This window comes from Thrips palmi, unplaced genomic scaffold, assembly GCF_012932325.1.
Source record: "Thrips palmi isolate BJ-2018 unplaced genomic scaffold, TpBJ-2018v1 HiC_scaffold_10, whole genome shotgun sequence".
NCBI classification, from domain to species: Eukaryota; Metazoa; Arthropoda; class Insecta; order Thysanoptera; family Thripidae; genus Thrips; species Thrips palmi.
The window spans coordinates 15324087-15347920 of NW_023144621.1; the positions used below are offsets into that span (position 1 = coordinate 15324087).

General features: G+C 42.6%; 7 protein-coding genes across 12 annotated transcripts; 5 read left to right on the forward strand and 2 right to left on the reverse strand.

Annotated features, from left to right (window-relative positions):
* The first annotated feature begins 227 nt into the window (after window positions 1–227).
* LOC117653785 (phosphoglucomutase-2) lies at window positions 228–4818 on the forward strand. 4 transcript variants are annotated; one of them, XM_034399707.1, is made up of 11 exons: window positions 599–777; window positions 895–943; window positions 1359–1446; window positions 1523–1779; window positions 1854–2046; window positions 2152–2424; window positions 2509–2690; window positions 2771–2951; window positions 3031–3360; window positions 3470–3696; window positions 3781–4818. In XM_034399707.1, exons 3-11 carry the CDS (start codon window positions 1372–1374, stop codon window positions 3881–3883), a joined length of 1821 nt encoding a protein of 606 aa, XP_034255598.1. In that variant the 5' UTR covers window positions 599–777; window positions 895–943; window positions 1359–1371; the 3' UTR covers window positions 3884–4818. The 4 variants fall into 4 exon arrangements, with proteins under 4 accessions (XP_034255581.1, XP_034255571.1, XP_034255598.1 ...); XM_034399690.1 differs by lacking the exons at window positions 599–777; window positions 895–943 and adding an exon at window positions 228–539; XM_034399680.1 differs by lacking the exons at window positions 599–777; window positions 895–943 and adding an exon at window positions 229–534.
* Window positions 4671–10364, reverse strand: LOC117645561 (minichromosome maintenance domain-containing protein 2). Its single transcript, XM_034385853.1, has 12 exons — window positions 9361–10364; window positions 8821–8942; window positions 8322–8461; window positions 7786–8021; window positions 7215–7404; window positions 6821–6953; window positions 5987–6140; window positions 5731–5893; window positions 5509–5638; window positions 5302–5429; window positions 5021–5201; window positions 4671–4942 (listed from the first exon to the last, which is right to left on the reverse strand). Exons 1-12 carry the CDS (start codon window positions 9593–9595, stop codon window positions 4841–4843), a joined length of 1914 nt encoding a protein of 637 aa, XP_034241744.1. The 5' UTR covers window positions 9596–10364; the 3' UTR covers window positions 4671–4840.
* Window positions 9924–11937, forward strand: LOC117653810 (leucine-rich repeat and WD repeat-containing protein 1-like). 2 transcript variants are annotated; one of them, XM_034399733.1, is made up of 6 exons: window positions 9924–10055; window positions 10173–10283; window positions 10360–10723; window positions 10799–11042; window positions 11128–11387; window positions 11470–11937. In XM_034399733.1, exons 2-6 carry the CDS (start codon window positions 10173–10175, stop codon window positions 11742–11744), a joined length of 1254 nt encoding a protein of 417 aa, XP_034255624.1. In that variant the 5' UTR covers window positions 9924–10055; the 3' UTR covers window positions 11745–11937. The 2 variants fall into 2 exon arrangements, with proteins under 2 accessions (XP_034255624.1, XP_034255634.1); XM_034399743.1 differs by lacking the exon at window positions 9924–10055 and adding an exon at window positions 10074–10094.
* An 826-nt stretch (window positions 11938–12763) lies between these two features.
* On the forward strand, window positions 12764–15356 carry LOC117653804 (flocculation protein FLO11-like). The gene is made up of 4 exons (XM_034399719.1): window positions 12764–13002; window positions 13121–13279; window positions 13371–13510; window positions 13603–15356. Exons 1-4 carry the CDS (start codon window positions 12874–12876, stop codon window positions 14897–14899), a joined length of 1725 nt encoding a protein of 574 aa, XP_034255610.1. The 5' UTR covers window positions 12764–12873; the 3' UTR covers window positions 14900–15356.
* A 122-nt stretch (window positions 15357–15478) lies between these two features.
* Window positions 15479–17344, forward strand: LOC117653819 (serine hydrolase-like protein). Of its 2 annotated transcripts, none has more exons than XM_034399765.1 (3): window positions 15479–15581; window positions 15849–15938; window positions 16012–17344. In XM_034399765.1, the coding sequence occupies exons 2-3, from the start codon at window positions 15866–15868 to the stop codon at window positions 16857–16859; spliced, it is 921 nt and encodes a 306-aa protein (XP_034255656.1). In that variant the 5' UTR covers window positions 15479–15581; window positions 15849–15865; the 3' UTR covers window positions 16860–17344. The 2 variants fall into 2 exon arrangements, with proteins under 2 accessions (XP_034255656.1, XP_034255648.1); XM_034399757.1 differs by having other exon boundaries at window positions 15500–15769.
* On the reverse strand, window positions 17337–21666 carry LOC117653776 (protein arginine N-methyltransferase 9-like). The gene is made up of 9 exons (XM_034399669.1): window positions 21508–21666; window positions 21180–21413; window positions 20965–21091; window positions 19797–20033; window positions 19539–19706; window positions 19220–19429; window positions 18107–19117; window positions 17876–18029; window positions 17337–17782 (listed from the first exon to the last, which is right to left on the reverse strand). Exons 2-9 carry the CDS (start codon window positions 21400–21402, stop codon window positions 17426–17428), a joined length of 2487 nt encoding a protein of 828 aa, XP_034255560.1. The 5' UTR covers window positions 21403–21413; window positions 21508–21666; the 3' UTR covers window positions 17337–17425.
* A 102-nt stretch (window positions 21667–21768) lies between these two features.
* Window positions 21769–23817, forward strand: LOC117653832 (translin). Its single transcript, XM_034399778.1, has 6 exons — window positions 21769–21980; window positions 22330–22423; window positions 22498–22710; window positions 22789–22868; window positions 22954–23121; window positions 23205–23817. The coding sequence occupies exons 1-6, from the start codon at window positions 21909–21911 to the stop codon at window positions 23283–23285; spliced, it is 708 nt and encodes a 235-aa protein (XP_034255669.1). The 5' UTR covers window positions 21769–21908; the 3' UTR covers window positions 23286–23817.
* Window positions 23818–23834: the final 17 nt, after the last annotated feature.

Below are 23834 nucleotides of genomic sequence, written 5' to 3' on the forward strand. Positions count from 1 at the left end.
GCTCAGAGAGAAAGAGAAAGACCGAGAAGCTGTGGTGCTGAGCCACGCCTCCCCGTGCTAGTGTGTTGGATCCGTTTAACTGGACACACATGTCAACACACCGTGACGTCAGAGACGGTTCTATCTCGATTCTGTTGATCGCGTCTCCGTAAAGGAAATCGGTTATCAGTTCCCAGAGAGACGCGTAGGCGTGCCGGCTTGTTGATCTGTTCCTCCCTACACCACCGTACCGCTTCCAGTGTAGAAGAGGCTGATTTCGTGTTCGTGGCCTCAGTTCGGACCAGGAATAGCTAGACCAGTCGATCAGTCCGAGTCCGAAGCAACAAGCGAGATACCGCGCCGCCGCCGCTAAAGCTTCACAGCGTCTCGTGTTTCGCTCGTCCTGCGCTGCGATTTGAAATTCGCGCTATTTCTGTCGCGCAAACGACTTCCGACTTCCGGCCGATCCGTCGCCGTCTGCTCTTCTGCTGCTGCAGTCGGCACTTTGTGTTTTTATTTTGGTTGCGTCGCCGTCGGTACTTTGGAAAATTACAGGTGAGGTGAGAAAATCGGAGATGGTTTCCATGAGTTCAGGTTGACAGGGCTTGAGTGCTGGAGGTTGGTTTGTTCTGGCATTCGTTTCCCTTGTCGTTTGTTCCAAACGTTTGACACCGACGGAAGACGTCAGACCGTTTCACTGTTGTTGTGTTTTAAGTTTGCTACTCAGATGTCACACTGTGCGAATTTTAAAAATTGTAACGTTGTTAGAACTTAGAATTGTATCTATTTTTTGCTCGTGTGAGTTATTCTCAATTACTTTTTGGTTAAGTCATTTCTTCATCACATGACAGTGATGTATATTTTTATTCCCCTAGCCATATAATTACAGTTGGACTATATTTCTGTAATTTTCAGGGCCATTGCGACTGAAGTAAATTTTATTGTCATATTTTTGTTCAAAAAGGTGAATATCAATGCACTTATGTCAAGAAGCTGCCCATCTACTTGAGGTTTTTGGAATCATACCCACCACACCTGCTTTTTCTTCGAAAGGAGAACAGATCCATCACTTTGATTCCATTTTTAAATTCATTCTTCTAACAGAGGAACTCTAACGACATATTGACATGAGAATGTTTTTTGTCGCCCATTCCTCCCACACATTAGAGGTTATCAGATTGTGTCAAGATAAAGCCATAGTCTACTGTCACAGCATTGACTTGGAGGGGGTCTTTGCTTTTATGTTTTTTATTTTCTTGTGAGGAAGACTGTTGGCGGTTCTCAGAGCTCTCCATTTCAAGGTTATCACTGGGCTTCACTTGACGCAACTTCCCTGCGCAACTGATTTGAGACTGTTCCTTCTTGCTGTGTTTCTGCAGGATTTGACACAAAATGAAGCTTCCAGCCTATGAAACAGGCATTCCAGCCCTTGACGGAAAGATAAAAGAATATGTGGAATGGGAAAAGGTATGAGTGATTAATTCTCCATTCAAAGATTGCATAGAATATTTCTCTACTTATGTTTATGTGCTTTCTGTGACAGAGGGAAGATTATAAAAACCAAACATTACAACTGATACAAGATAAAGAGATTGAAAAGCTACAGCATCTCTTTATGGAACGACTCACTTTTGGTACTGCTGGTCTGAGGTCTGTTATGGGACCTGGGTTCAACTGTATGAATGAAGTGACTATTATCCAGACTGCACAGGGCCTGGTCCGCTACATGCAGACCTGCTTCCCTGACCTTGCGGACAAAGGCATTATTATTGGTTACGATGGAAGATACAACAGCAAAACGTAAGTGCCTCAAAAATTATCTGAATTACTTGAGTATCCCCAAAATGTCTAAGTACCACACTCTTGGTTTGCAGGTTTGCTGATCTCACAGCCACCATTTTTTTGCATCAAGGAGTCAAAGTTTATCTATTCTCTGATCTTTGTCCAACTCCTTTTGTGGCGTTTGGGGTGAGACTTTTTAAGTGTGCAGCAGGCATCATGGTAACTGCATCCCACAATCCCAAGGATGATAATGGCTACAAAGTCTATTGGAGCAATGGAGCTCAGGTGAGACACTGACAAATATTAAATAGAACTTTGCTAGTAAATGTCTATTGGAGTTTTGTTGCTGGTCAATTAAAATTTTTGCTTAATCCTATTCTATTTTCACAGATCATATCACCACACGACAAGCGCATTCAGGAATCTATCCTCGCTAACCAGGTTCCATGGGTTGACTCAAGGGACAGTTCTGTATTGAATGCTGACAATCCAAAATTTATTGACCCTCTTAGTCAAGTCATGAAAGAGTATTATCAACAGTTGCAGAAGGCCTTACTTTCTGCAGATGTGAATGCCAAGACTTCTGTCAAATTTACCTACACTGCTATGCATGGTGTGGGATATAAGTACATGAAAGAGGCATTCAACATTGCAGGCTTCAAGGTTTGTTGAACACCTCATTCTATTTCAATGTTATATATTGTTTTGAATTGAAACAATACCGGTATTTTGTTCTCTTTTCTGCAGCCTTTCATTGCAGTAGAAGAGCAAAAAGATCCGGACCCTGAATTTTCTACAGTCAAATTTCCAAACCCCGAGGAGGGTAAAAGTTCTCTGCAACTTTCAATAAAAACGGCCAATGCCAATGGAAGCACCATCATATTAGCTAATGACCCTGATGCTGATCGCCTTGCAGTGGCAGAAAAAGTGTGAGTTTCCAGCTTTCTTGTGGAAAATCTTGTACTTGTATGGGCATGATGTATTTATTATTCTCATGTGCTTTTGACAGTGGTGATGAATGGAAGACTTTCACTGGAAATGAACTGGGAGCCTTGATAGGATGGTGGCTTCTGCGTTCTTACCGAGAAAAGAATCCAAATAAACCATTGTCTGACGTGTACATGTTAAGTAGTACAGTCTCCTCAAAGGTACTTAAGACTATGGCAGAGACAGAAGGATTCAATTTTGAGGTGAGCCAAAAATTATAATGATAATAGTTCTCAGGTAATTTATCTTATCTACTTAAGATGACCCTTGTTTTCTTTCTAGGAAACCCTGACTGGCTTCAAGTGGATGGGTAATCGGACCTGTGAGCTCATGTCCAAAGGGAAGGAGGTACTGTTTGCATTTGAGGAAGCTATTGGTTTCATGTGTGGGACTTCTGTTGTGGACAAAGATGGTGTCTCTGCTGGAGTTCACATCGCAGAATTGGCTGCATACTTGAAGGAGGAGGGTAAAACGTTGAATGATCAGCTCAATGAAGTATACAACCAGTATGGTTTCCATCTTTGTAAAAATTCATACTATATTTGCCACAAGCCTGAAGTGACCAAGAAAATCTTCGAAAGACTTCGCAATACTGCAAACGCTCCCAAAACGGTAACTTACTTAAAACCAAATACTTTTTCAATTATTTTGAAAGTTTAGTGAGCACAATGAGTCAAGTTGTTTTTTTTTTTTTTTTTTTTTTTGTGGTTATGCATTTTAGTATCCAACTGGGCTCTTGGAGGGAAAGTATAAAGTCAAATCTGTTGTGGATCTGACAGTTGGATTTGATTCTTCAAGACCTGATGGGCAACCTTTGTTGCCAACGTCTGCTTCCAGTCAAATGATAACCTTTTCCTTTGAGAATGGTCTTGTTGTAACTTTGAGAACAAGTGGTACGGAACCAAAGATTAAGTATTACTCTGAACTTGTGGCTGATCGATCTTTAAAGTGAGTAATTTATACTAGAATTTTTAGCTCTTTTGACATTAATTTCAGTTGCACCTTTGTTATCATTGATTGTCTTCATTTCAGGGATTCTGCTGCTGTAAGTGCCATTTTAGAAGAAATGATATCAGCTGTCATAGATGAGTACCTTCAACCAGAGTTAAATGGAATTATTCCCAAGAGTGATTAAATCACTTACGCTTGTACTCACTCATTTAATGCAAGTGTGAGTCGGGTGTGAAAAAGACATCCACTTTTGAAACATATTTACTCAGAGTGTGATTCTGAATTATTTTCACTGTTGTTTCAAATTTTAAAAGGTGCATGAAGGAATTATTAAGCACGGCTTTATAAACTTAGCAACACCCTTATCTTAGGCATTGTGTTCTTAAAACGTACAAAATTTTTCAGCAAACAACCATGTTATGCTTAAAAATTGGCAACTAGTTTATTTTGAACTGTAACCACCCAGTGAATATGTGATTATTCAAACTTTTTTTATCTTTATTTTATCTTCTATTTTTTTTTTTTCTTGTGAAGCTACATTGGGTTCTGTATGCTCTGTGATTATTTGTGTTTAGAAGTGACGTAATAGACTAATTTTTAATTTTGTAATCCTGACCAGTATTTATATACCGCACCATCCTTTGTACTATATATAATGTATATCAATATAGTACTATAACCAACTGTACATACTTCATGTATTCCTACTAGCCTACATAGGTAGTTAGATTTTTTTAATTCCATTGATTTTTTTTGTTTGTGATTGGTACTGACTAGTCATGCCTTTTTGAATCCTATTTTTCATTCCGTACTATTCAGCAAGTTCCTACCTGCTATCATTTGACATGTTTTGAGTTTTAATTGTTGTGATTCTTTTTATGTGATGTGTATTTATTGTTTGTACTGAGGAAACATTTTGATTGCCTTGGATTAGTAGGTAGTGGACTTTCAAGAAAGACAATACATTAAAATCAATAGTGGTCTTGTATATTTATTGGCTGCGTCCGTTCTGAATTTTTAAAAGGCCATGGTGTGGTCAGGTAATAAAGCTTCTAATACTGGTAGTACATCATATTTTGGTCTGGTCCTCTGATAAATAAAATGAAAGTCTATTTTTAAGGGTTTCTTTTCAAAATTTTCTTCACACCCATTCTTCATCATTCTCGGCTCGAAGGCTGCTTAGAACAATTGACTTGATAAAGTTCTCAAGCCAAACTTTCATACTCTTCAAACGTGTGTCCATCTAAAAGAAATCATCATATACTGTGTTAGGATTTAAACAATGCATTTTAGGACCAAGTGTAGTGTCTGCAGTCCGTACCTGACACATAATCTGGTCTGCGAGAAGAGGTTGCGCACAAATTTCAGGTAGTGGGCTTATAAGGCAGGGACCAAATAGAGCAGCAAAAGCTTCTTCATACATCCATACAACAAGCAACACATCTGCCCATGTTGCTTCCACTCGTAAAGATATTCTTGCATGAGCTTCTGCCATGGCGGCGCTTAGCATGAAAGAAACACACAAGTTAAGTCAGGAGACTCAAGTTAAGTTAAGTATCAGGCAGCGAGAGCAATAAGTTTATTATCAGATAGAAGACTCACATCGTGCTGACAGCTGTGACTGGAAGGCAGTTAGGGCGCACTCGTCTGCTGGCTACAAAGTAATCCCGTATTAGCCGAGTAGCCTCATCTGTCAAAGTTATGGGTTGAGCATTCACCAGAGTGATGAACTGGTACAGAGATTTCAGAGGATATGCTTACACCTTACTTCAGTTGATTAATATGTTTAAAAATAATGCTTCTACTTACCTCTTTCATCTCACCCTCCGAAACAGCTGGTGACACCTGGAGACGTTGGGCCTTGTTGATGAGGTGCTGGCAGATGTCTTCCACTTCCGTATCGCAAACAGCCTCCGCCAGGATGGGTGCTCCCAAAGTACTGTCAAAAGTATCACACAACACAGGATAAATGGATTTGCACGGGTGAAATTATGTCAATGAACTAGCCATCTGAGTGCAGCAAATACCAACTTGAGGATCGTCTTGAGGGTGAGCAGGTCTGAGGCCTTGCCCCAGCTTCCTGGACACCAGTACGACCACACGGCACACTGGAGCGGCACACTCGAGTCGTCTGGAGGCAGCAGCGAGCCGGCCACGTCGCGCCTCTCCAGTGTTACCTTGCCGCCCTCCAGCGCTGCTCAACAAGGAAAACCACGCCAATCTCACACACACGCACACACACACACACACACACACACACACACACACGGCAAGGATGCAGCCTCACCTTGGGTGATGCAGGTGGCGGCGCTGGACCGACGCCACTTGTCCCAGCTCCCCAGCAGACACACGCCGCCCCGCGCCAGCACCAGCGGCCCCGCGCAGAACCAGGCGCACCCGGGGGCGCCGCCGGAAGCCTTGGTCTTGGAGGGCCCCTTGACCTCGCCGGCGAGCGTCGGGGCGGCGGTGTGTCGCGCGACGGCCGCCACGCTGTCCACCACCAGGCCGCGGTCCGCCAGCCGCGAGCACCACGCCAGCAGGGCCTGGCCGGCGGGGTCCCTGCCCACCGCCACCAGCGGCACTGGTGGGTTGTCCAAGCCCTGCAAGGCAAGGAACGCGGTCAGCACGCTCAGACGCGTTTTCAGCTCCAGAGTCGCTAAATGAGACTCGAACGGAACGTGTGACCCCCACCAATGGATTGCCCTCCGAACGAGGAATCCATGGGTGAGGTCACACCTATTGGTTTGAGTCCCGTTTGGCGACTCTGGAGCTCAAAGCGCGTCTAGAATTTTGGCTGCCGTCGCTGGTCTTCCGGCCCACTGTGCCCCGCCTGCCAGCCTGCGGAGGGTCCTGTCGCCGTCTCGCTCGCACACACGGGTCGTCCCGCAGGGTGCAAGAGAGACAGAGCGAAGCACCCTTTCGGATGGATCGCCGCCTGCGGATCGCGGGGTAGGCAACCCGCGGCGCACGCAAGTCCTGAAGCGCTGGGATTGCCTACCCCGCAGGCGCTTCACACTGCCGTTGCTGGCCGGACTTCAAATGATCTGGAGCTCAAAAAGCACCTGGACTTATGGCTGCCGGCGCCGGTCTTCCTGCCCACTGCGCCCAGCCTGCCTCGTACCTGCGACGCCAGGCTCAGCAAGATGCCCAGCTTGAGGTGCAGGAAGGCGTGCGCCGGGTAGCGGCCGCCTCTACCGCCGCCGAGCTGGGAGGCGAGGGCCACGGCGAAGGCCCAGGGGGAGTCGGTGGCGGCGCTGTCAACATCAGTTCCAAATCAGTCGAGCGAATTTGCTGCCGCGCCGTCTCTCTCGCACCGCTGCGGCACGCTCCAAGAGAGCGAGAGAGACAGAGCGGGCAGCGGAATCGTTCGAGAATAATGCATTCTCTCTCTGTAGGGTCGACGCTGCGCTCGGCTTTCGAGACTGACTGATTCCGAGAGTCGTTTTCGTCGCTGTCTCTGTCACACTCATAGGGCGTGCCGTAAAGGTGCGAGGAATCAGTCTGCCAAGGCGCACCTCGCTTCCAGCCACACGGCCTGGACGGACGCGGGCAGGGGTGCGGAGCGCAGGCCGCGGTGCACGCGGGCGGTGGCGCCGTCGAGCCACGGGCGCACGCCCCAGGCCTCGGCGTGGCCGCCGCTGCCGGCCAGCACCACCACGTCGTAGCGGAAGCCCGGCTGCAGGAACTCCGCTCGCGCCAGGTCGTCTGGAACAGAGGCAGCGCCTGAAAGTCCTGCCAGAAGGCCGGTGGAGGCGGTCGAAATCCCGGACGGGTTTTGGACTCCAGAGTCGCTAAATTAAATAGGACTCGAACCGAACGTATCGCACCAATGGATTGCTCTCCGGACGAAGAATCCATTGGTGGGGTCACAAGTTCGGTTCAAGTCCTGTTTGGCGACTCTGGAGCTCAAAACGCATCCAGAGTTTTGGCCACCTGCACCGGCCACTGTGCAGCGTGGTGTTTGAACTCGGAGCCAGGGCGGATCCAGCGAGACGGTTTCAGCGGCGGCGTGGCAGAAGTTGGCTGCCAACATACTAGAGCAACGTACTTACGACTTTGTGCCCGGACTGCCCGGGCGGCACGCACCTGCGAACCTCACGATGACGGGGTGGTGGACGGAGGGCTGCTTGTCGCCCAGGACCAGCGCGTCCGGGCGCACCATCTGCGCCAGCACCTGCTCGCCGACGTCGCGGCCGCGCGGCACCTCGTCCACGGGGCCGTTGCAGAAGCGGCAGCGCCGCGCCGACGCCGTGGAGCCCCACACCCGCTGACCGGCCGACCCGGGGCAAAGTGCCTTGCAGCACCGCGACACGGCGCTCCGGCTGCACAGGTCGCGTCGCGGTTTCAAACACTGGCTAGCTACCTTTTCAACATCTTTTTTTTTGGGGGTGGGGGTGCACGGTGGGCCAGAGAACCAGTGGAGGCGGCCAAAACTCTAGACGCATTTTGAGCTCCAGATTCGCAAAATGGAACTCGAACCGAACGAGTGACCCCACCAATGGATTCTTCGTTCGGAGAACAATTCATTGGTGGGGTCACACGTTCGGTTCGAGTCCCATTTAGCGACTGGGATTTTGACCGCCTCCACCGGCCTTCTGGCAAATCCACTGTGGGGCGCTTACGTGTACTTGGTGGCGGGGGTGACGGCCGCGACGACTCCCTGCAGCAGCAAAAGCCGCGGCACCGAAGGATTGGCCCGCCTGTTGGCGCCGTCCGTCCGCAGGCACTGCTCGGCCGGCAGCGCGCTCACCCGCAGCACCACCTGCAGCGACACTCGGAGGCTGATGCTTTCGGGCAGTGGCGTAGCGACTTGTGTGAGTGAGTGGGTGTGTGAGTGAGTGTGTGTGTAGTGAGTGAGTGAGTGAGTGAGTGAGTGAGTGTGTGTGTGGTGTGTGAGTGAGTGAGTGAGTGAGTGAGTGAGTGAGTGAGTGAGTGAGTGAGTGAGTGAGTGTCGATGAGTGAGTGGGTGTCGGTGAGTGAGTGGCGGTTTGTCGCTCTGCCCTCCTCGCACCCTTACTGAGAGACCCAAGTGTGCCCAAGTGTGCGAGAGCGACGAAGCGACTCTTCTGCATCGCTCGCCTGCCGGGCTGAAGCGAGATGAAGCGAGCTGAAGGCACTTGCCTGGACTTGGTCGAGGCCGACGGTGGGCAAGAGGCACAGCGTCACCAGGCTGCAGTGGACCACCTCTCTGAACAGCCTGTGGGCGAACAGGGGCGTCTCCAGGATGGCGGTGCACAGCTCGTCTGCAGCAAACGCGTTATTTGTTGGGTTAGCAGACTGATTCCGCGAGCCTCTCTCGCACTCGTGGGGCGTACCTAGGCGTGCCGCATGGATGCGAGAGAGACAGAGCGGCGGAAACGACTGTCGGAATCAGTCGGCTGGGTCGCGACACACGCAGGACAGTGGACCAGAAAACCGTTGGAGTTGGTCAAAAATCCCGGACGCGGTTTGAGCTCCAAAGTCGCTGAATGGGACTCTAACCGAATGTGTGACCCCACCAACGGATTGCTCTCCGTGTGAGGAATCCATCGGTGGGGTCACACGCTCGGTTCGACTGTTAAGCGACTCTGGAGTTCAAAACGCGTCTAGAGTCAGGCTGCCCACCGGTCCTCTGGCCCACTGTGCGCAGCTCTTGCCCACTCAGAACGTAGTTTGGCTCACCAGACTCGTCAGCGACCTCGAACATGTCCAACTCCACGACGTACGTGAAGGACGGCATGTTGTTCTGGCCCTTGTCGTACGCCTTCTCGAGCACGCTGTCCTTGTACCGGACGCCGGCCGCCTCCAGACTGGCCAGGTGCTTGCTCCGGTCCAGGTACCGCAGGATCTCCACGCGCAAGCTCTGCTCCATCGCCTCATCGTCGTCTTCGCCGTCATCGCACGCGGCGCGGTACATTTTTCCGCACGGATGCACAAATCCTAGGATGAACTCAGATTCGGTTTGATTCGGGAGTATATCTTCAGTTGACGTTTGATGAAACCCGTCGCTCGTCAAAGTCGTGCCGACCACGCGCCGTCTCGTGTCAAACGGCAACTGTCGGCCATCATTGCCAACCTTGAAGCGAAGAGACAGCAGCGGTTCAAACTTAAGAGTTCCTCAAAATGAGAGCAACCTTATCAGCGTACATACGCCCGAAATTTTTTCAAGCTCTTCTGCGTTTATGGCAGCCATCTGCCTGTGGCGGGCGAACATTCGTCGAATACTTGTTCCGTGTCCGTGTGGTGGTCACTGTTGTTTTCTTTTCGTTCGCGCGAACTTTTCTTATTCTTTGTGTTGTTTGTCTTGTAGGTATTTTTTGGTGAGGTTATTGTTATTCGTTTTGGAACCCGTCGAGTAGAAAATAGAAACATTCACGGTACGCCCTGTCAATCATACGAACTGCTCCACTGATAAAGTAGTTCGGTCATTTTACCGTTCCCTGTTGGTTAATTTTTCTTTCATTATTCTTTCATTATCTTTCTTTATGGTTTAGATGGAAGAGACAGAAGAGTACTACTCTGATCCTCGGTTTGAATATGAGCCTGCCACATTTCTAAAATGTCATTCCAAAATTAGAGGTGACAAAAATGACCGTAATACTAAGGTAAGTGTGTTTTTAAAATGCCAATGCAAGACTTGCCAACTAGATACATTATTTAACATAAATGTTCCTCTAACAGGTTTGGGCCTGTGCGTTTGAACCTCATCCAGACTATCCAGAAAAGACAACTGACCTAATAGCTACTTGTGCTGCAAACAGTATCTGTGTCATAGATGTAAAGAAGGAATGCATGGTTACAAAGCACTATGCAAAACAGGCGAGGGAAGAATTTTATTCAGTTTCCTGGTCTACTCTCTTCATGAAAGATACCAACAAAAAGACAATAGCAAGTAACATATTGGCTGCTGCTGGTGCTCAGTGCATTGTGCATCTCATACATCCATGTCACCAAGTTTGTTTCTTTGAAGAAAAGATTAAAATGCCGTCTAAAGTTACTATTACGTCTGTCCAATTTCATCCTCTGGCTCGGACAGTATTGTGTGGTATGTTATTAATTTCCCATGTACTAATTTACTTTTGTTATCAAGATTTGACAAATAAATTCTACTTATTTTCAGGTGGTTTTAGCTCTGGTGATGTATACATCTGGGACATAGGACAACCATCGTTTCCTGATTATGAGATGAAATTTACTTGTCTTCATAAGCTCAGTATTGACAGTGAAATTTTCACTATGTCTTTTTCACGCCATTGTAGAACTCTTTTAGCAGCTACTGAAAACGGCGTTGCTGCATGGGGTCTTGATTTATCAGATGTAAATGTGTCTACTGTATTAAAAGCGCCCAAAACTACAAATGACAGGTATGTGCGTTAGTATTACAGTATTGTCCGCTTAAGTCTTCAGAGGTCTATTTATTTTGATACATTTTTTTGTCTCTCTCTTCAGGATCAAAATGTGGCGTTTCAATTTCCCTCTCAAGCCTGGTCTTTCAAGCAAGGATTATCAGCTAGTTGATACGGTGGAGCCTATTCAGACTGGAAAAATGATAGCTTCCAAATGTGCTCTCTATGGCAACATTTATTTATGGGATTTGGAAGAGGCCATGCAGTATGCAGAAGCTGGTGGTAACGTCAAAGTGGAACCTGCTCACACATTAAACTACAGCAAAACCGACAATTATTTCATGAGCATGGGTAGTTCTCTGAGTAAGTTAAAATTCTTCTCCTTGAACTAAAGTGAAACTTTTCGTAGGCAACTAAAGTTTATTTTCTTTACTTTCATTTTTAGTGTCTGGTCTTCTTACTTGCGGCGATGATCTTGGTAATATCTGGCTGTATGACTTGAAGGAAGTGTTGACCTTATCCCATAAAGTGCAGCAAGAATCTGCTGTAATACCATGGCCAATAGTCAATGACGTTCACGATCAGTGGATGGTGGAGCAAAAGGAAGTTGTTGTCAACAAAGTTGTGGTCAACTATAATGGGACATATATTGTTGCTGTGACAAATACCAATCTTGTTTGCATTTGGAAGAAAGAAAAAGGCTCGCGTCGGGACATGTAAAATTGTCGTGCGTTTCTCTACTGCATTTGATCATAATGCATTCAGTCATAAACATGTTATGATCTATTAATGCCTTTAGTGGGGCTTATTATTATTTATTTTATCTTGTAACGCTTTAGTCATAGACTTTACGCTCTTAAAGTCTGAGTATTATTTGGTACATTAAGAAAAATTAAATGTACAGAATTGGAAAGACTGATTTTATTTTCATTCCAGTCTACTCACAACTTGTGTTGGTGGTTCTGCAGAAATTACGTTGCACACTATAGACACATAAAATTTAACATTCAGCTATGGCATTATAGTTCTTTCTCTATAATTCTTTGGGTATCAATTCCTCAGCTTTCTTCCTTAGAGCTACACAAATTGGCCTGGAAATGATGGGGAACTTCTGTCAATAATTGGATATACCACAATTAATTGTAAATGTAAATGAAAAGAAAGCCTCAAGATACTTGCCAGTTAATGAGGGGTACACAAAACAGAGCAATCGTGGAATATTTAGATGCAGATCGAGGTCTCTTCAATGCGAATCTGGTGACGAGGTAGGTGACAATTGCAGCTTCAATTCCTACTTCATACGACTGAATATTGCAAGGATTCTGGAAAGATACTACAAACGGCTGAAAACAGTAAAAAAGAAACGATTTCGTGAGTCAATCTGCCTTTCAAGAAAACATAGGTGCTGAAAAGGGTAAGTTCTAGAACAATGATCAACAATAATACAAAGTTACATAACCTAGTACGTTGATATAACACACACAGTACAAAGATCGAAACAACTATTTGACACTTACCCGAAGCGTCCTTTTCCAAAAGGGCTCTTCGGAAACAGCATTTTCATCCTGAGACGTTTTTCCAGACATGGTTCAAAAATGCATAGAATATTCCTGAGTAAAAGTGTAGCAGACACGCATTTGGCCCGGTTGTTAGCTGCGTCGTCTGCTTCCAGGCGCTGCAACCTCGCACCACTTTTATGAGAAATTTACGAACCGTCTGAGTATGAGAAATCAAGTTGTAGCCGTCAAAAACAAAAAAGGAAGGAAAAAACAAACATTAACCTCCCAATGCCTAAGTGTCATATTCAGTATTTTGAAATGGAGTGAAACGCAACTTCTACTCTTCCAGTATGTCTCAAGCTAATACTTTAATTTGTCGACTGTGTGGCAGCCAAAACGGAGTCTTTATTAATATTTTTGAATCGTCGCCTGCCAATGATTGTATAGAGAAAATTGAAGCTGTTGTTCCTGACGTTGTTGTGAGTTTTGTCTGCTTTTCACCTATAAAATATTTTTGTGCGCGTGTCTGTGCTTCTGCATTGCTGTGACATGTTCTAACTGTTTTTTCTGTTTCTTTGGCTTGCTTTTTCTTCTCAGATTCTTCGTGATGACAGTTTGTCAAAGTTTATTTGTCACCGATGTGTTTCAAAAGTGAAGGAATTCTATGATTTTAAAGCAGCTTGCCTAAGAACTCAAAAAGTGTTAAAAAATAAATTACCATGGCTGTCGTCTGGTCAGAAAACTGCTCCTTTAAGGGTAACTGATAAAGTCAAAACCATAACTGCCTACCTTGTGAATCGCTGTGTGAATGATTACTTCTTATATTATTGTTTCACTGTATTTCTAGGCGGTTAGTCCCACTATCAAATTTATTGGAGGGCCACTGGCATATCCCTTTGGGCAGAAGGAGCCAGAAGTCGAAGTGCTGACTCTGAGTGATGATGAAGATGTAGAAGGAAATGCATCTCTCAATGTGGACCAGCCAAGGTTTGTCTTCCTGTTTCCTTGTAACCTTACATTAGTGAAAGAGAGCTTCCAATATGTTACTTGTGGGTTGTAATTTTTTTTTGTTTTTGCAGTGGCCATAAACAGCCTCAAGTGGTAAGGTCACTTGAAACTAATAGTCTTCCTGGACCTGTGCCACTCGAGGACTCCAGGACCCAACCTTCACTTGGTTGGAATGGGAATACTCCTCCTGGAATGGGCACTCAGAACTCCACGGTACAATCAGCTACTGCCCGAATGGGATCTGGAAGGAAAATCACGCCTTCACGTTCCTTTCGATCTGTTCTTCAGTTCGACCAACAAGCTGCTGTTAACCAGCCTGGTTATCATTATTATCCTGAAACTGACTCAGAACCATGTGCTCTTCCTCCAACCAAACGAACACGTAGACAATCTCAATTTAGATCCCCAAAGAAGGCTGAAAGTGATAATTTAAGTGTGACAAACAGGTCAATTGCTGCTTCTTCCACTTCATCCCCTGCAGCAACACCCTCTGTTATAACAAGAGCCTCCTCTGTGGCAACTCCCTCTACTATATCAAGAACCTTGTCTGTGGCAACTCCCTCTACTATATCAAGAACCTTGTCTGTGGCAACTCCCTCCACTATATCAAGAACCTCGTCTTTGGCAACTCCCTCTACTATATCAAGAACCTTGTCTGTGGCAACTCCCTCTACTATATCCAGAGCCTCGTCTGTGGCAACTCCCTCTACTATATCCAGACCCTCTTCTGTGGCAACATCCTCTACAGTATCAAGGCCCTCTGATGTCGGAACACCCACCTATATGTCAGAGTCCTCTTCTGTGGCAAGACCTTCCAGTACCTCTGACCATTATTTGAGGGATGTGTCTTTTGTGCCAATAGCAAACACTGTTTCTACACCTAGACCTTTTGAAAATGCTTTTGCACCAGATGGTGAGAATAATAATCTTACGGAGGATAGACATTCAAGTTGTACATTAGTTTCTGGTAACAAAGTTTGTGACAGACCTGTACAGCCTAAACCTAAGCCAAAACCAAAGAGCAAAAAGAAACCAGTTGAATTAACAGAAGCAGATGTCAATAACATACGTAGTAAATACCCCACAATAGAACCTGTTAAAATATGTGGAAACACTATTATATTTACATGCACCCTCTGTAATAAAATGTTACTGACTGAAGAAGCTATATGCAACCATGAGTGTTTGAGTTCTCAGGTAACTGAGGCCAAAAACAGTTCTGGCCAATGTGATTGTGACTCAAGTTATGTTGAGCTGAGTTCAGATGACGAAACAACGAATGATACAGAAAGACACATGTGTACCATATGTAGTAGATTGTTCCACAGTTCCTCAAGGCTACAAAAACATCTTGAAACACACCCTTGAAAGAAAAGGGAATGACTTAGGAATCAAATTTGCTTAAGATTTTTTTTGCAAGTTATGTTAATCTCATGGTTTAAAGTTGTATTATAATTATTTTTGTGGATTTACAGATGTGTCAATGTTTTTCTAAATTATTATTGAGTTTCTTTCATGATTTTATCCTATTTTTATATAATTTACTTGTGTCACTTTTAATTTTTAGGAAGTGATAATGACGCTACCAAAAAACACAATCTCAGTGAATCATGTCACCTGTTGAAAGATATTTCGAAATGTTATTTTGTTACTTATTGTTTTAATAATTATCATGTATTATGTTTTTGGTCTCTTTTTGTCAGATTGAGTGCTATTTTGACAGGACTCATATGAGTATATTCTAGTGCTGGTGTGACAGCTTCCTGTAAAATTGGCGTTTTCTTTAGGGTGTTGCAATTGAGTTTTCAATAAAAATATAATTGTGTCAAACTTGGCACTCTCTACTTTATTTGTCCTACAATTTTACTTACTGTCTCACCGATCATGGAATTTCGAAGGAGCACGAGTGCTGCCGCTCACGAGGGAATTCCGGTTACTCGCCGAAACAAATGAACATCTTATCCTCATCCGCCTCCGGCTGTCGTCTGCTAGGCTAGAGATAATTTGCTTCTTCATCACTATTTTTAAAGGAGGCAGCCACAGTTCAAGGGTACGGACTTTAACCGGCAAAGACTATGACCGTCTCCTGAAGTGACTTCTGTTCGTTATCGAACCTGATGAAACGTTAAAAGCTGTCTTTAGACTTGTGACATCAGTTAGTTGATGAATTGAGGTTGGACTGCATTGTGAAACCTCACTAGAGTTCAATAGGAAGTGCTGTCATCGCTCTAGAAAAAGGTTTCTCTCATTCCAGGAAGTTGAGACACTCAATATCCTAGGGCTTTCAGTTTTTCAATCATTTTTATCCTGTTTTCAGTTTATACTGCTAACCCAATGGAATCTGAACAGATTTCAACTTCTGCAATGACAGAATTAACAATTCAAGTACCCTGGGGGCACATTTCAGGTTAGTAACACTTTTTCTATTGTGTTGAGTTAACAGATTAAAAGCAAGCTGGTCTCATTAACGATTTCCACAGGAAAAATTTGGGGATCTTTGGATGCCTTGCCCATTTTGTGTGTTCACGGTATTCAAGATAATGCAAGCACATTCGACAATCTCATCCCAATGTTGCCATCATCTTTCTGTTACGTCTCAATTGACCTCCCCGGACATGGTCGTTCTTCACACTTTCCCTCTGGATTCATGTTTTCGCTCGTTGAATATTGCATGTCTCTGAATCGTGTTGTTGATCATTTTAATTGGAAGAATTTCATGTACATGGGACATAGCTTTGGTGGTCAGCTAGGTTTCCTTTATGCTGCGTTTTACCCTCATAGAGTGACCAAATTAGTTGTGTTAGATTCAGTGATGCCATTCCGAAATGCGGATCTTGATATTAGTGAGCACATTGTTCCTTGGTGGGAGAAGTTGTACAAGATCGAGGCAAAAATGATGTCTCAATCTCCACCATCATATACTGAAGAGGAGGCATTACGTCGTCTCACAGACGGACGCCCAATACCACTTACACGAGAAGCAGCACAAGTATTATTGTCTAGAGGGGTAGTTAGGAATGGAGATGGATTTTCGTTTTCTGCTGACCAACGCCTGAAGCTCAAAGTTCCTATGCATTTTTCAAAAGAAGAAGTTTTGATGCTTTGCAGTAAGATTCAATGCCCATTGCTTCTCTTGCGAGCCTCAGTGACTGAGAAGGCTGGGGCTAAATATATTTTTGGTGATTTTGAAAAGCTGTTTGAAATATCACTTGGTGACAAGTACACTTACAAGGTGGTTCGTGGAACCCATGATGTGCATTTGCTCCATCCAGAAAGGCTTGCTGAGGATGTATGCAATTTCTTTGTTAAAACAAAATCCTCATTATAATCAAGCCTACATGTAAAAATTTATTTTCTTTTTGAAACAGTACCTGATTTTTAAAAACATTTCTAATGGAGGGTGAGAATGCACATTTTTTAAAAGTTTGAATGAAAGTATCATGTTGATCCTTTTCTAATTGTTCACTGTTCAACATATGCACTTCTATCCTTCAACCTGTCTTCTTCTTTTAGTATATAACATATATTTAATTTCATAACTCTGTACTGAAATCTATGTTATCAGTATTTTTTTTAACCTCATGTATTTTTGTATTGTTGCATTTGGGGACCAAATGTTTTGGGCTGTGGTTTTTCAATAATACTCTCTGAGGGAAAAAGGAACATGACATTGACAGCAATGTGCTTTTTGCATTTCCAGTTTGGTTTGAAAGTGAATCTACTGCTGTTAATTTATGATGTACTTCGCTTTGATCTGTGATGGTATTTTCCTCTACAAGTTATTTATCAAATAAATAAGGTAAAATAAGCATATACTGACATTTATTTTAGTGTCCTCAAAAAATTTACATAATTTTGCATTGTTGCATATAACCATCTTTGAGCATGGCCATATCAGCTTTCGGCAAGAGATAATTTTACATCTAACATGCCATACCAAAATTGACATTCCAAATTTACATTCTGATGAGCTTTAACATCGAGAGATGAAAAAAGAACCACTTGATTACAATGCGAGTCATGACAAATAGTTGATAAAGGATCCATTCGGGGTGTTATATAAAGTTTTACCCAGTAAATGATACCTGTCACAGATCCTTCTTCAATGGACGGAATTGAGATCTTTTGCTTGTGCTCACCACAAATTGTGCTGGATTCTAATGGACTTATTCCAAGTTTGAGTAATTCACAAGGATTGGAAAGTTTTCTACATTTGAGGCTCCGATATGGCACATCAAGATGATAGTCAACCTACAAGTAATAACACAAAGATGAGAAATTTTTTGTTTTAGCTGTAGCATTACTATTATGATGTTATGTATCCTGCAGAAGATAGTTACTTACAGCAAAATTATTAATGAATTTTTTGATGAAAAAGTTTTTGACATTTTCATCAGAAACAATGCGAGACTCTAGCATCAACCTTTCACTTTCTATAAGTTGGCACTCAATGGACAGAGAGTGAGGTATTATTTTTCCAGTTGATGACAGCATGTTTCTGAAATGCAAAACAAGCAGTTAATTAAACAAAGATTAACAAATCTTAACTAGTAGGGCAGAGACAAGTCAACTCACTGTAAAATAGGTAGTGTATCAGTCAGATTTTCTGCAAACTCTCCTGAAGCATCAACAACATTTACACAAACAAATTCAAATTTTTCGTCTTTCACATTATGATCTAGAGTCTCATGTGTTATAAATGCTAACTGACTTTCACTAACTGAATTTTGCCTGGCTACAGATATGATGAACTCCTTATCATTATTGGTTTCTGCTTTAGCCCATAGCTTCCATGATGGATCGCAGTCTCTAAGCATTCTTAAACCAAACACAGGAAACGGGTTTAGATCCATAATTTTTTTTGAAGTGACAGGAATTTGGGAGACAGTTTTTGCAAAATCTACAGCTGCTGCATTAAAAGCCCTGGTCCATGTTTTATTGTTAAGAAATGCTAAAATATTATCAGTAATGGAAAACAGTCTCTTTGATTCCCCTGGGACATTGCTGTCCATTGATATGTCTAATGCTCCTTCCTTTAAATTAATATTGAGCAGTATACTATCGTCAGGCATAACTGGCTTTGAAGTGAATGATGGAAATATTGCCTGGTGCCAACAAGTACCTCTGAAGACACCCACTTCACTAAATGGGGCAGTTGATAGAACAGTTCCATTATTGTCAAGATTGAGATGAAACCATAAAGCTAATGCATCACAGGACCCTGCAGTGTCTGTCAAAACCGTCATTTTCTTTTCCCTGAGCATGTTTTGACTATAAGCCTTGAGCTCCTCTAAACTATTGAAATTAATTTCCAAAAGTTTGTGTGGTTTGGATAAAAGTTCAAAGCCAAAAGGAACATGCTCCAAGTTCTCAGTTGTATATGGTTCGGATGCATTGAGCACTACACTTGCATCATCAAGACAGCAATTGAGGTCTCTTCTGTCCTGATGTAATTCATCGAGTGGAGCCTCACAAAATTTGCAGAGTTTAACAGCACCGAAATCTATCGTGTCAGATTTACTCTTCCTACAAAGAACAGTGGTTCTAGTTTTTCTGCATAAGCAAGCAGATGGTAACAACCTATGTCTGAAAATTGAAATGAGAAGGTTAAATGAAAGAAAGACCAGTACAAAAAATTGTGAAAAGAACTTTGGGAATCAGTTTAGTAGCAAGGAGGAAACCACGTACCTCCTTGCAATATCAATGCATTGCACTGCCGCAACCCACACTGTTGCACTAAATGGTACCACAACTGCTTGGTTGCTGTTTGGCTCATCACATCCTTCTGAAGAGTATAAGGGTGGCAAGAGGAGATTTTCCCAGGCATTTATAAGTGTTGGTAGAACTCCTTCGCCAAAGAGACCAGCATCAAATATCTCAGTAACTAATAAAGAAACCCTGGATTTTTTTTGAAATTAAAAAATGATGAACACATAAGGCAAGGGTTGGTAATCTATGTTAGAGTCATTTTTTTTTAAATAAACAAAATTGGTTGAAGATTTCTTACTTTTGAGGAATATCAGAAGGTATATGGATTGAACTGGAAGTCTTGTTGATCAGATTCACCCTCTCAGAGAGTTTGTTTTCAGCAAGTACAGACTGAGCAATTTTGAACATGAATGGGTTTGATTCACATGCCCAAATTTTATCTGCACCTTCTCTCGCAGCAAATAAACTGAATTAAAGTGAGAAAATAAAAATGATTAGATGATGTTTGTAGTTCAGACATGTGGTTGATCACAATAAAAAAGTAGAAAAATCTTACCTTAGGATACCAGTACCAGTGCCAACATCAAGCACTGAAGAAAAGCCTTTCTGTATTAGATGAGCAATCGCCCGATTATAAGCCTCATTCCTATCGGTGTCATTCAGCATCCTAAAATGCCATCTTTCTACTTGCTTGTTATGAATTGACTGTATTGCGCGAGATGCAGGTAAAAATGTAGGGCACAATTCAAGGGCTTTATAATAGTACTTAAGAGATTTTTCAATATCATCTAACCTGTGGAAGTGTGAAGATCTAGTGGTTAAGGGCAGTCAAAATTAAATGCAACTTTCAGATTTTGAAGATATTTTATCATAAATGAAGAAAGTTTAAAAAGCAATGTTACTGGCACAAGTGTTAGTTTTCTTGAGCAAAACTCTTTCAATACATTTTAAATCAGAAATGTTTGTACTTAATATTTGATGCCAATTATCAATGTGATGCTTTACATCATCATGAATACACTGTGGCACAGAAAAACTGAACAATTGCACTTTTTGAAACGAAGGTATTTTTGAGACTGTCTGAATCTCATACACAACCAAATTCTCAGTTTCAATTAGGTGTGACATATCAGGTCTAAACAAATAGACAATTGGGTAACCAAGACATATGCCAAGCAATGTTGAACCAGATATGTCCTCAGTAGGATGGAGAACTAGATCTGATGGATTTGTGTCATAATTTTTTAGACAATTGTGAATCAGTGCTTCTACTTTAGCATAAACATCAGAATTATAAGGTACTAGACAAAGACTGGAATTCACATCCCCCACAAGTCTGAATGAAGATTGCTCTCTTGTTGCAAACTTGAGTAAGCCTTTAGTGTTAACAAATACTACTTCTCGGTTCCCTACATTTAGAACACTGACATCTTGCTTAATTAAACCCTTGACTTTGAGGTTTTCTACAAGAGCCAGTGAATCTTTCAATGATAGGAAAGGCTGGTGGTCATTTAGAAATCCTACTCTCAGTCCTTTGTTGACTGCCATAAAGTTCAATATAAAAGAACCATAGTATCTTCTCTGTTTTTTGCCCGTTGCAAAGCTATCCAAAATTTCATGCCATATTGACATCTGGTCAAAAACACCACTCATGTTCCTTATCTAATAAGATTTTGTTATTCTAAAGCTTGTCCTACGTTGTTAATTACTGAAAAGAAACATACTTAAAATAAATTGATCCAAGGTCCATAAGTATCATTTCATCATCAGGATATAACAAGGAAGCCTCTTGCCTCAGATTGATAGTATCTTCTAATCTGTTTTCATCTGCTAATTGTTTGCAACCGCCACCTATGAAAAGAGAATTACACTAATTAATCAATCTCGTATGAAACAAGTGATTGCATCATAAGGCTCTTGCTACTGATTGAAGACTTACTCAACGCTTGCCAAAACATAAATCGAAGCTCACTTCTCCATTCTGGAATCAGGCGAAGAGCTACAAACAAATGAGCCAAAGCTCGTCCAAAATAAGCTTTCTCGAAGTAGTCGAATGCCTGTTTACGAGAGTAAAGCGCAATCTGAATCTCTTGCGGACTATGCGCTTCAGGATTGATTTGGCTTGAATGCTCTCCGCTCACTGTGGCATTTCTATCGGACATCCTAAAATATTCTGAAAAGAAAGAGATAGGGATTTCAAATACATTGGCAATCCAGTCACATGTTCACAACACACATTGAGAGTGATTAACGGAAATGTTTCTTACATAAAATAATGGTGCACCAAAAACATCAAAACTGTTGAGATAACCTTCACTTAACGTAGAAACATTGCAAATTCGTACGTTTTTATGCAGTTTGCAAGTTCTGTTTGTTTATGTCGGTTTTCTCTTCTCCTCTTCCCTCCTCCCCTCCTCCCATGCTTCTTCTTCTTCGTCTTCTTCTTCGCCACCGCCTTCAGGAATAAACTTGTCTCGATCTTCTTCCTTTCGCTCTCCTCTCCTTCCTCTCGTCTCGTCTCTCCTTTTCTTTTGTCACTTTTGTTTACGTTGTTTGCCAGCAGTTGGATAGTTGGATGGTTTGATGGTTCCATCACATTCGGTCCGCGTGTGACTTCATTTGCTTTTTGTTGAAAGAGTCTAACATTTGTCGGATCCTCGTTTAGACTATGGCATCAAACATGAGTGCCATATTTGCATCTTTTCAACAGCATATAAACGTCGAGCAGGATTTGAGAGAAGTATGTTTTCAACGGTTCCTTGATCTGGTTTCGGTGTAGTGCCGGGCCGGCTCCCAAAATATCTTTTCTAAGATTAAATAATCCTTGATTTGGAGATGCCCACAGGCCCTCAGAAAGTTTGTAATGAGTAGGAACAAAAATGTTTGCTGTCTGATGAATCACTATCATGTTCAATGAGGAATAGACTCCTCCTTATCTCTACAATTTCATAAGCTGATTTCACAGGCTTCTCTTGTCATTAACTTTCTTTCGGTTTTCTGCTTTGGAGAGCCAACCTCGGGTGTGACTTTATTTATCTTGTTGCTTAGGTCTTTTGGCAGTGTGCTTACCTAACTGATCTGCTTACCAGGAAATTCGTCAAGTAAACAAGGACATTGATCAGAAGGCCCGTGAAATCCAGACTACCCTTCAGATTATTCACCAAGAAGGTGGACTAACTAAAAGTGAGTGTGCTTCATTCACATGTTACCCACCATATCTGATGTGGTAAATTCCATTGTTTTTTTTGTCTTTATAGTTGCAGATTGTTGTGCGCTGACAAGGAAGTTATTCCTGGATGTCAAAACAGGGTTTTCTAAATTGGCAGTACTTATTCCGGAGGACCAATACTATCGATTCCATGACCACTGGCGCTTTACTATGCAGCGTTTAGCGTTTCTTGCCTCTCTCACTGTCTACCTTGAAAGTGGTCAGTTGGCTATGATCGAGGATGTAGCTCAGATAGTTGGCGGTACGTGCTTGAATCTTAATGTCTAAGGCACACCTTGATCCTTTCTTCTTTATAAATGTAATGCCTTCTGTTTTCCAGTTACCTCTAAGCGAGAAGATGGTTTCCACATTGATTTAGAAGACTATTTAATGGGATTACTTCAGCTTGCTTCTGAATTGGTTTGTTTTGCACATCTTTCTAATTTAAAAGAAGTAACTTCTTACTCTACAATCCTCAATGAAATTTAAAATGTTTATATTTTAGGCAAGATTTGCTGTCAATAGTGTCACAAATGGAGACTATAAACGTCCTCTTCATGTATCTCAATTTGTTGCTGAATTAAATTCTGGCTTCCGTTTGCTGAATCTTAAGAATGATGGCCTTCGTAAGCGATTTGATGCCTTAAAATATGACGTGAAAAAAATTGAAGAGGTTGGTATTAGCTGCATTGTTTAATAGGTTTAAACAAAATTTTGTGACATGAATGGACTAATTTTTTCTTTGAAACCTTACAGATTGTTTATGACTTGTCAATCAGAGGTCTTAAATCTGAAGAGAAATCTGAAGACAAATCTGGGGCATCCTCAACTTCCTAACATTTTCATAAGACTGTGCTCTCACTACAACTGAACTTGTTTTTTCGTTTCCTGTAATATACTCTTATACCAGGTGGGATAAAAATAACTATTTATTTTATCCTATTCTGATTCTCGCAGGTGATGCTTAATGAGGGGATAGGGGTGAGCACCCACATTTACATGAGGAAGTTGTGGCATCACTACCCTATCTGGTAAATGTTGTACTATCTCTGTTAAATTTGACTTGTGTAAGCTTATGCTATGTTATTTAGCTTCTCATAAGATTATGATAGTTTTCTTAAACGTTTGTTTTACTTTTTAATACACTTCTTCTATTGAGCTTTTCACTATTGGTTTTCTTGTCGAGTGTCTCGAAATTCCAGAAAATATTCTTTGCGCCGAATGCGCCGTAGTTTTACAAACCTTTGAACTTGCCGCCGGAAGAGCAGTGGTGCCTGTCCACTGTCAGATGTACCTCTTTTCTCTAGACCAGTTGTGAAACCCTCATGAAAATGTTCTTCTTTCGGCCAAAAATAAAATTTTGCATCCATGCAAAGTTTTACCTCT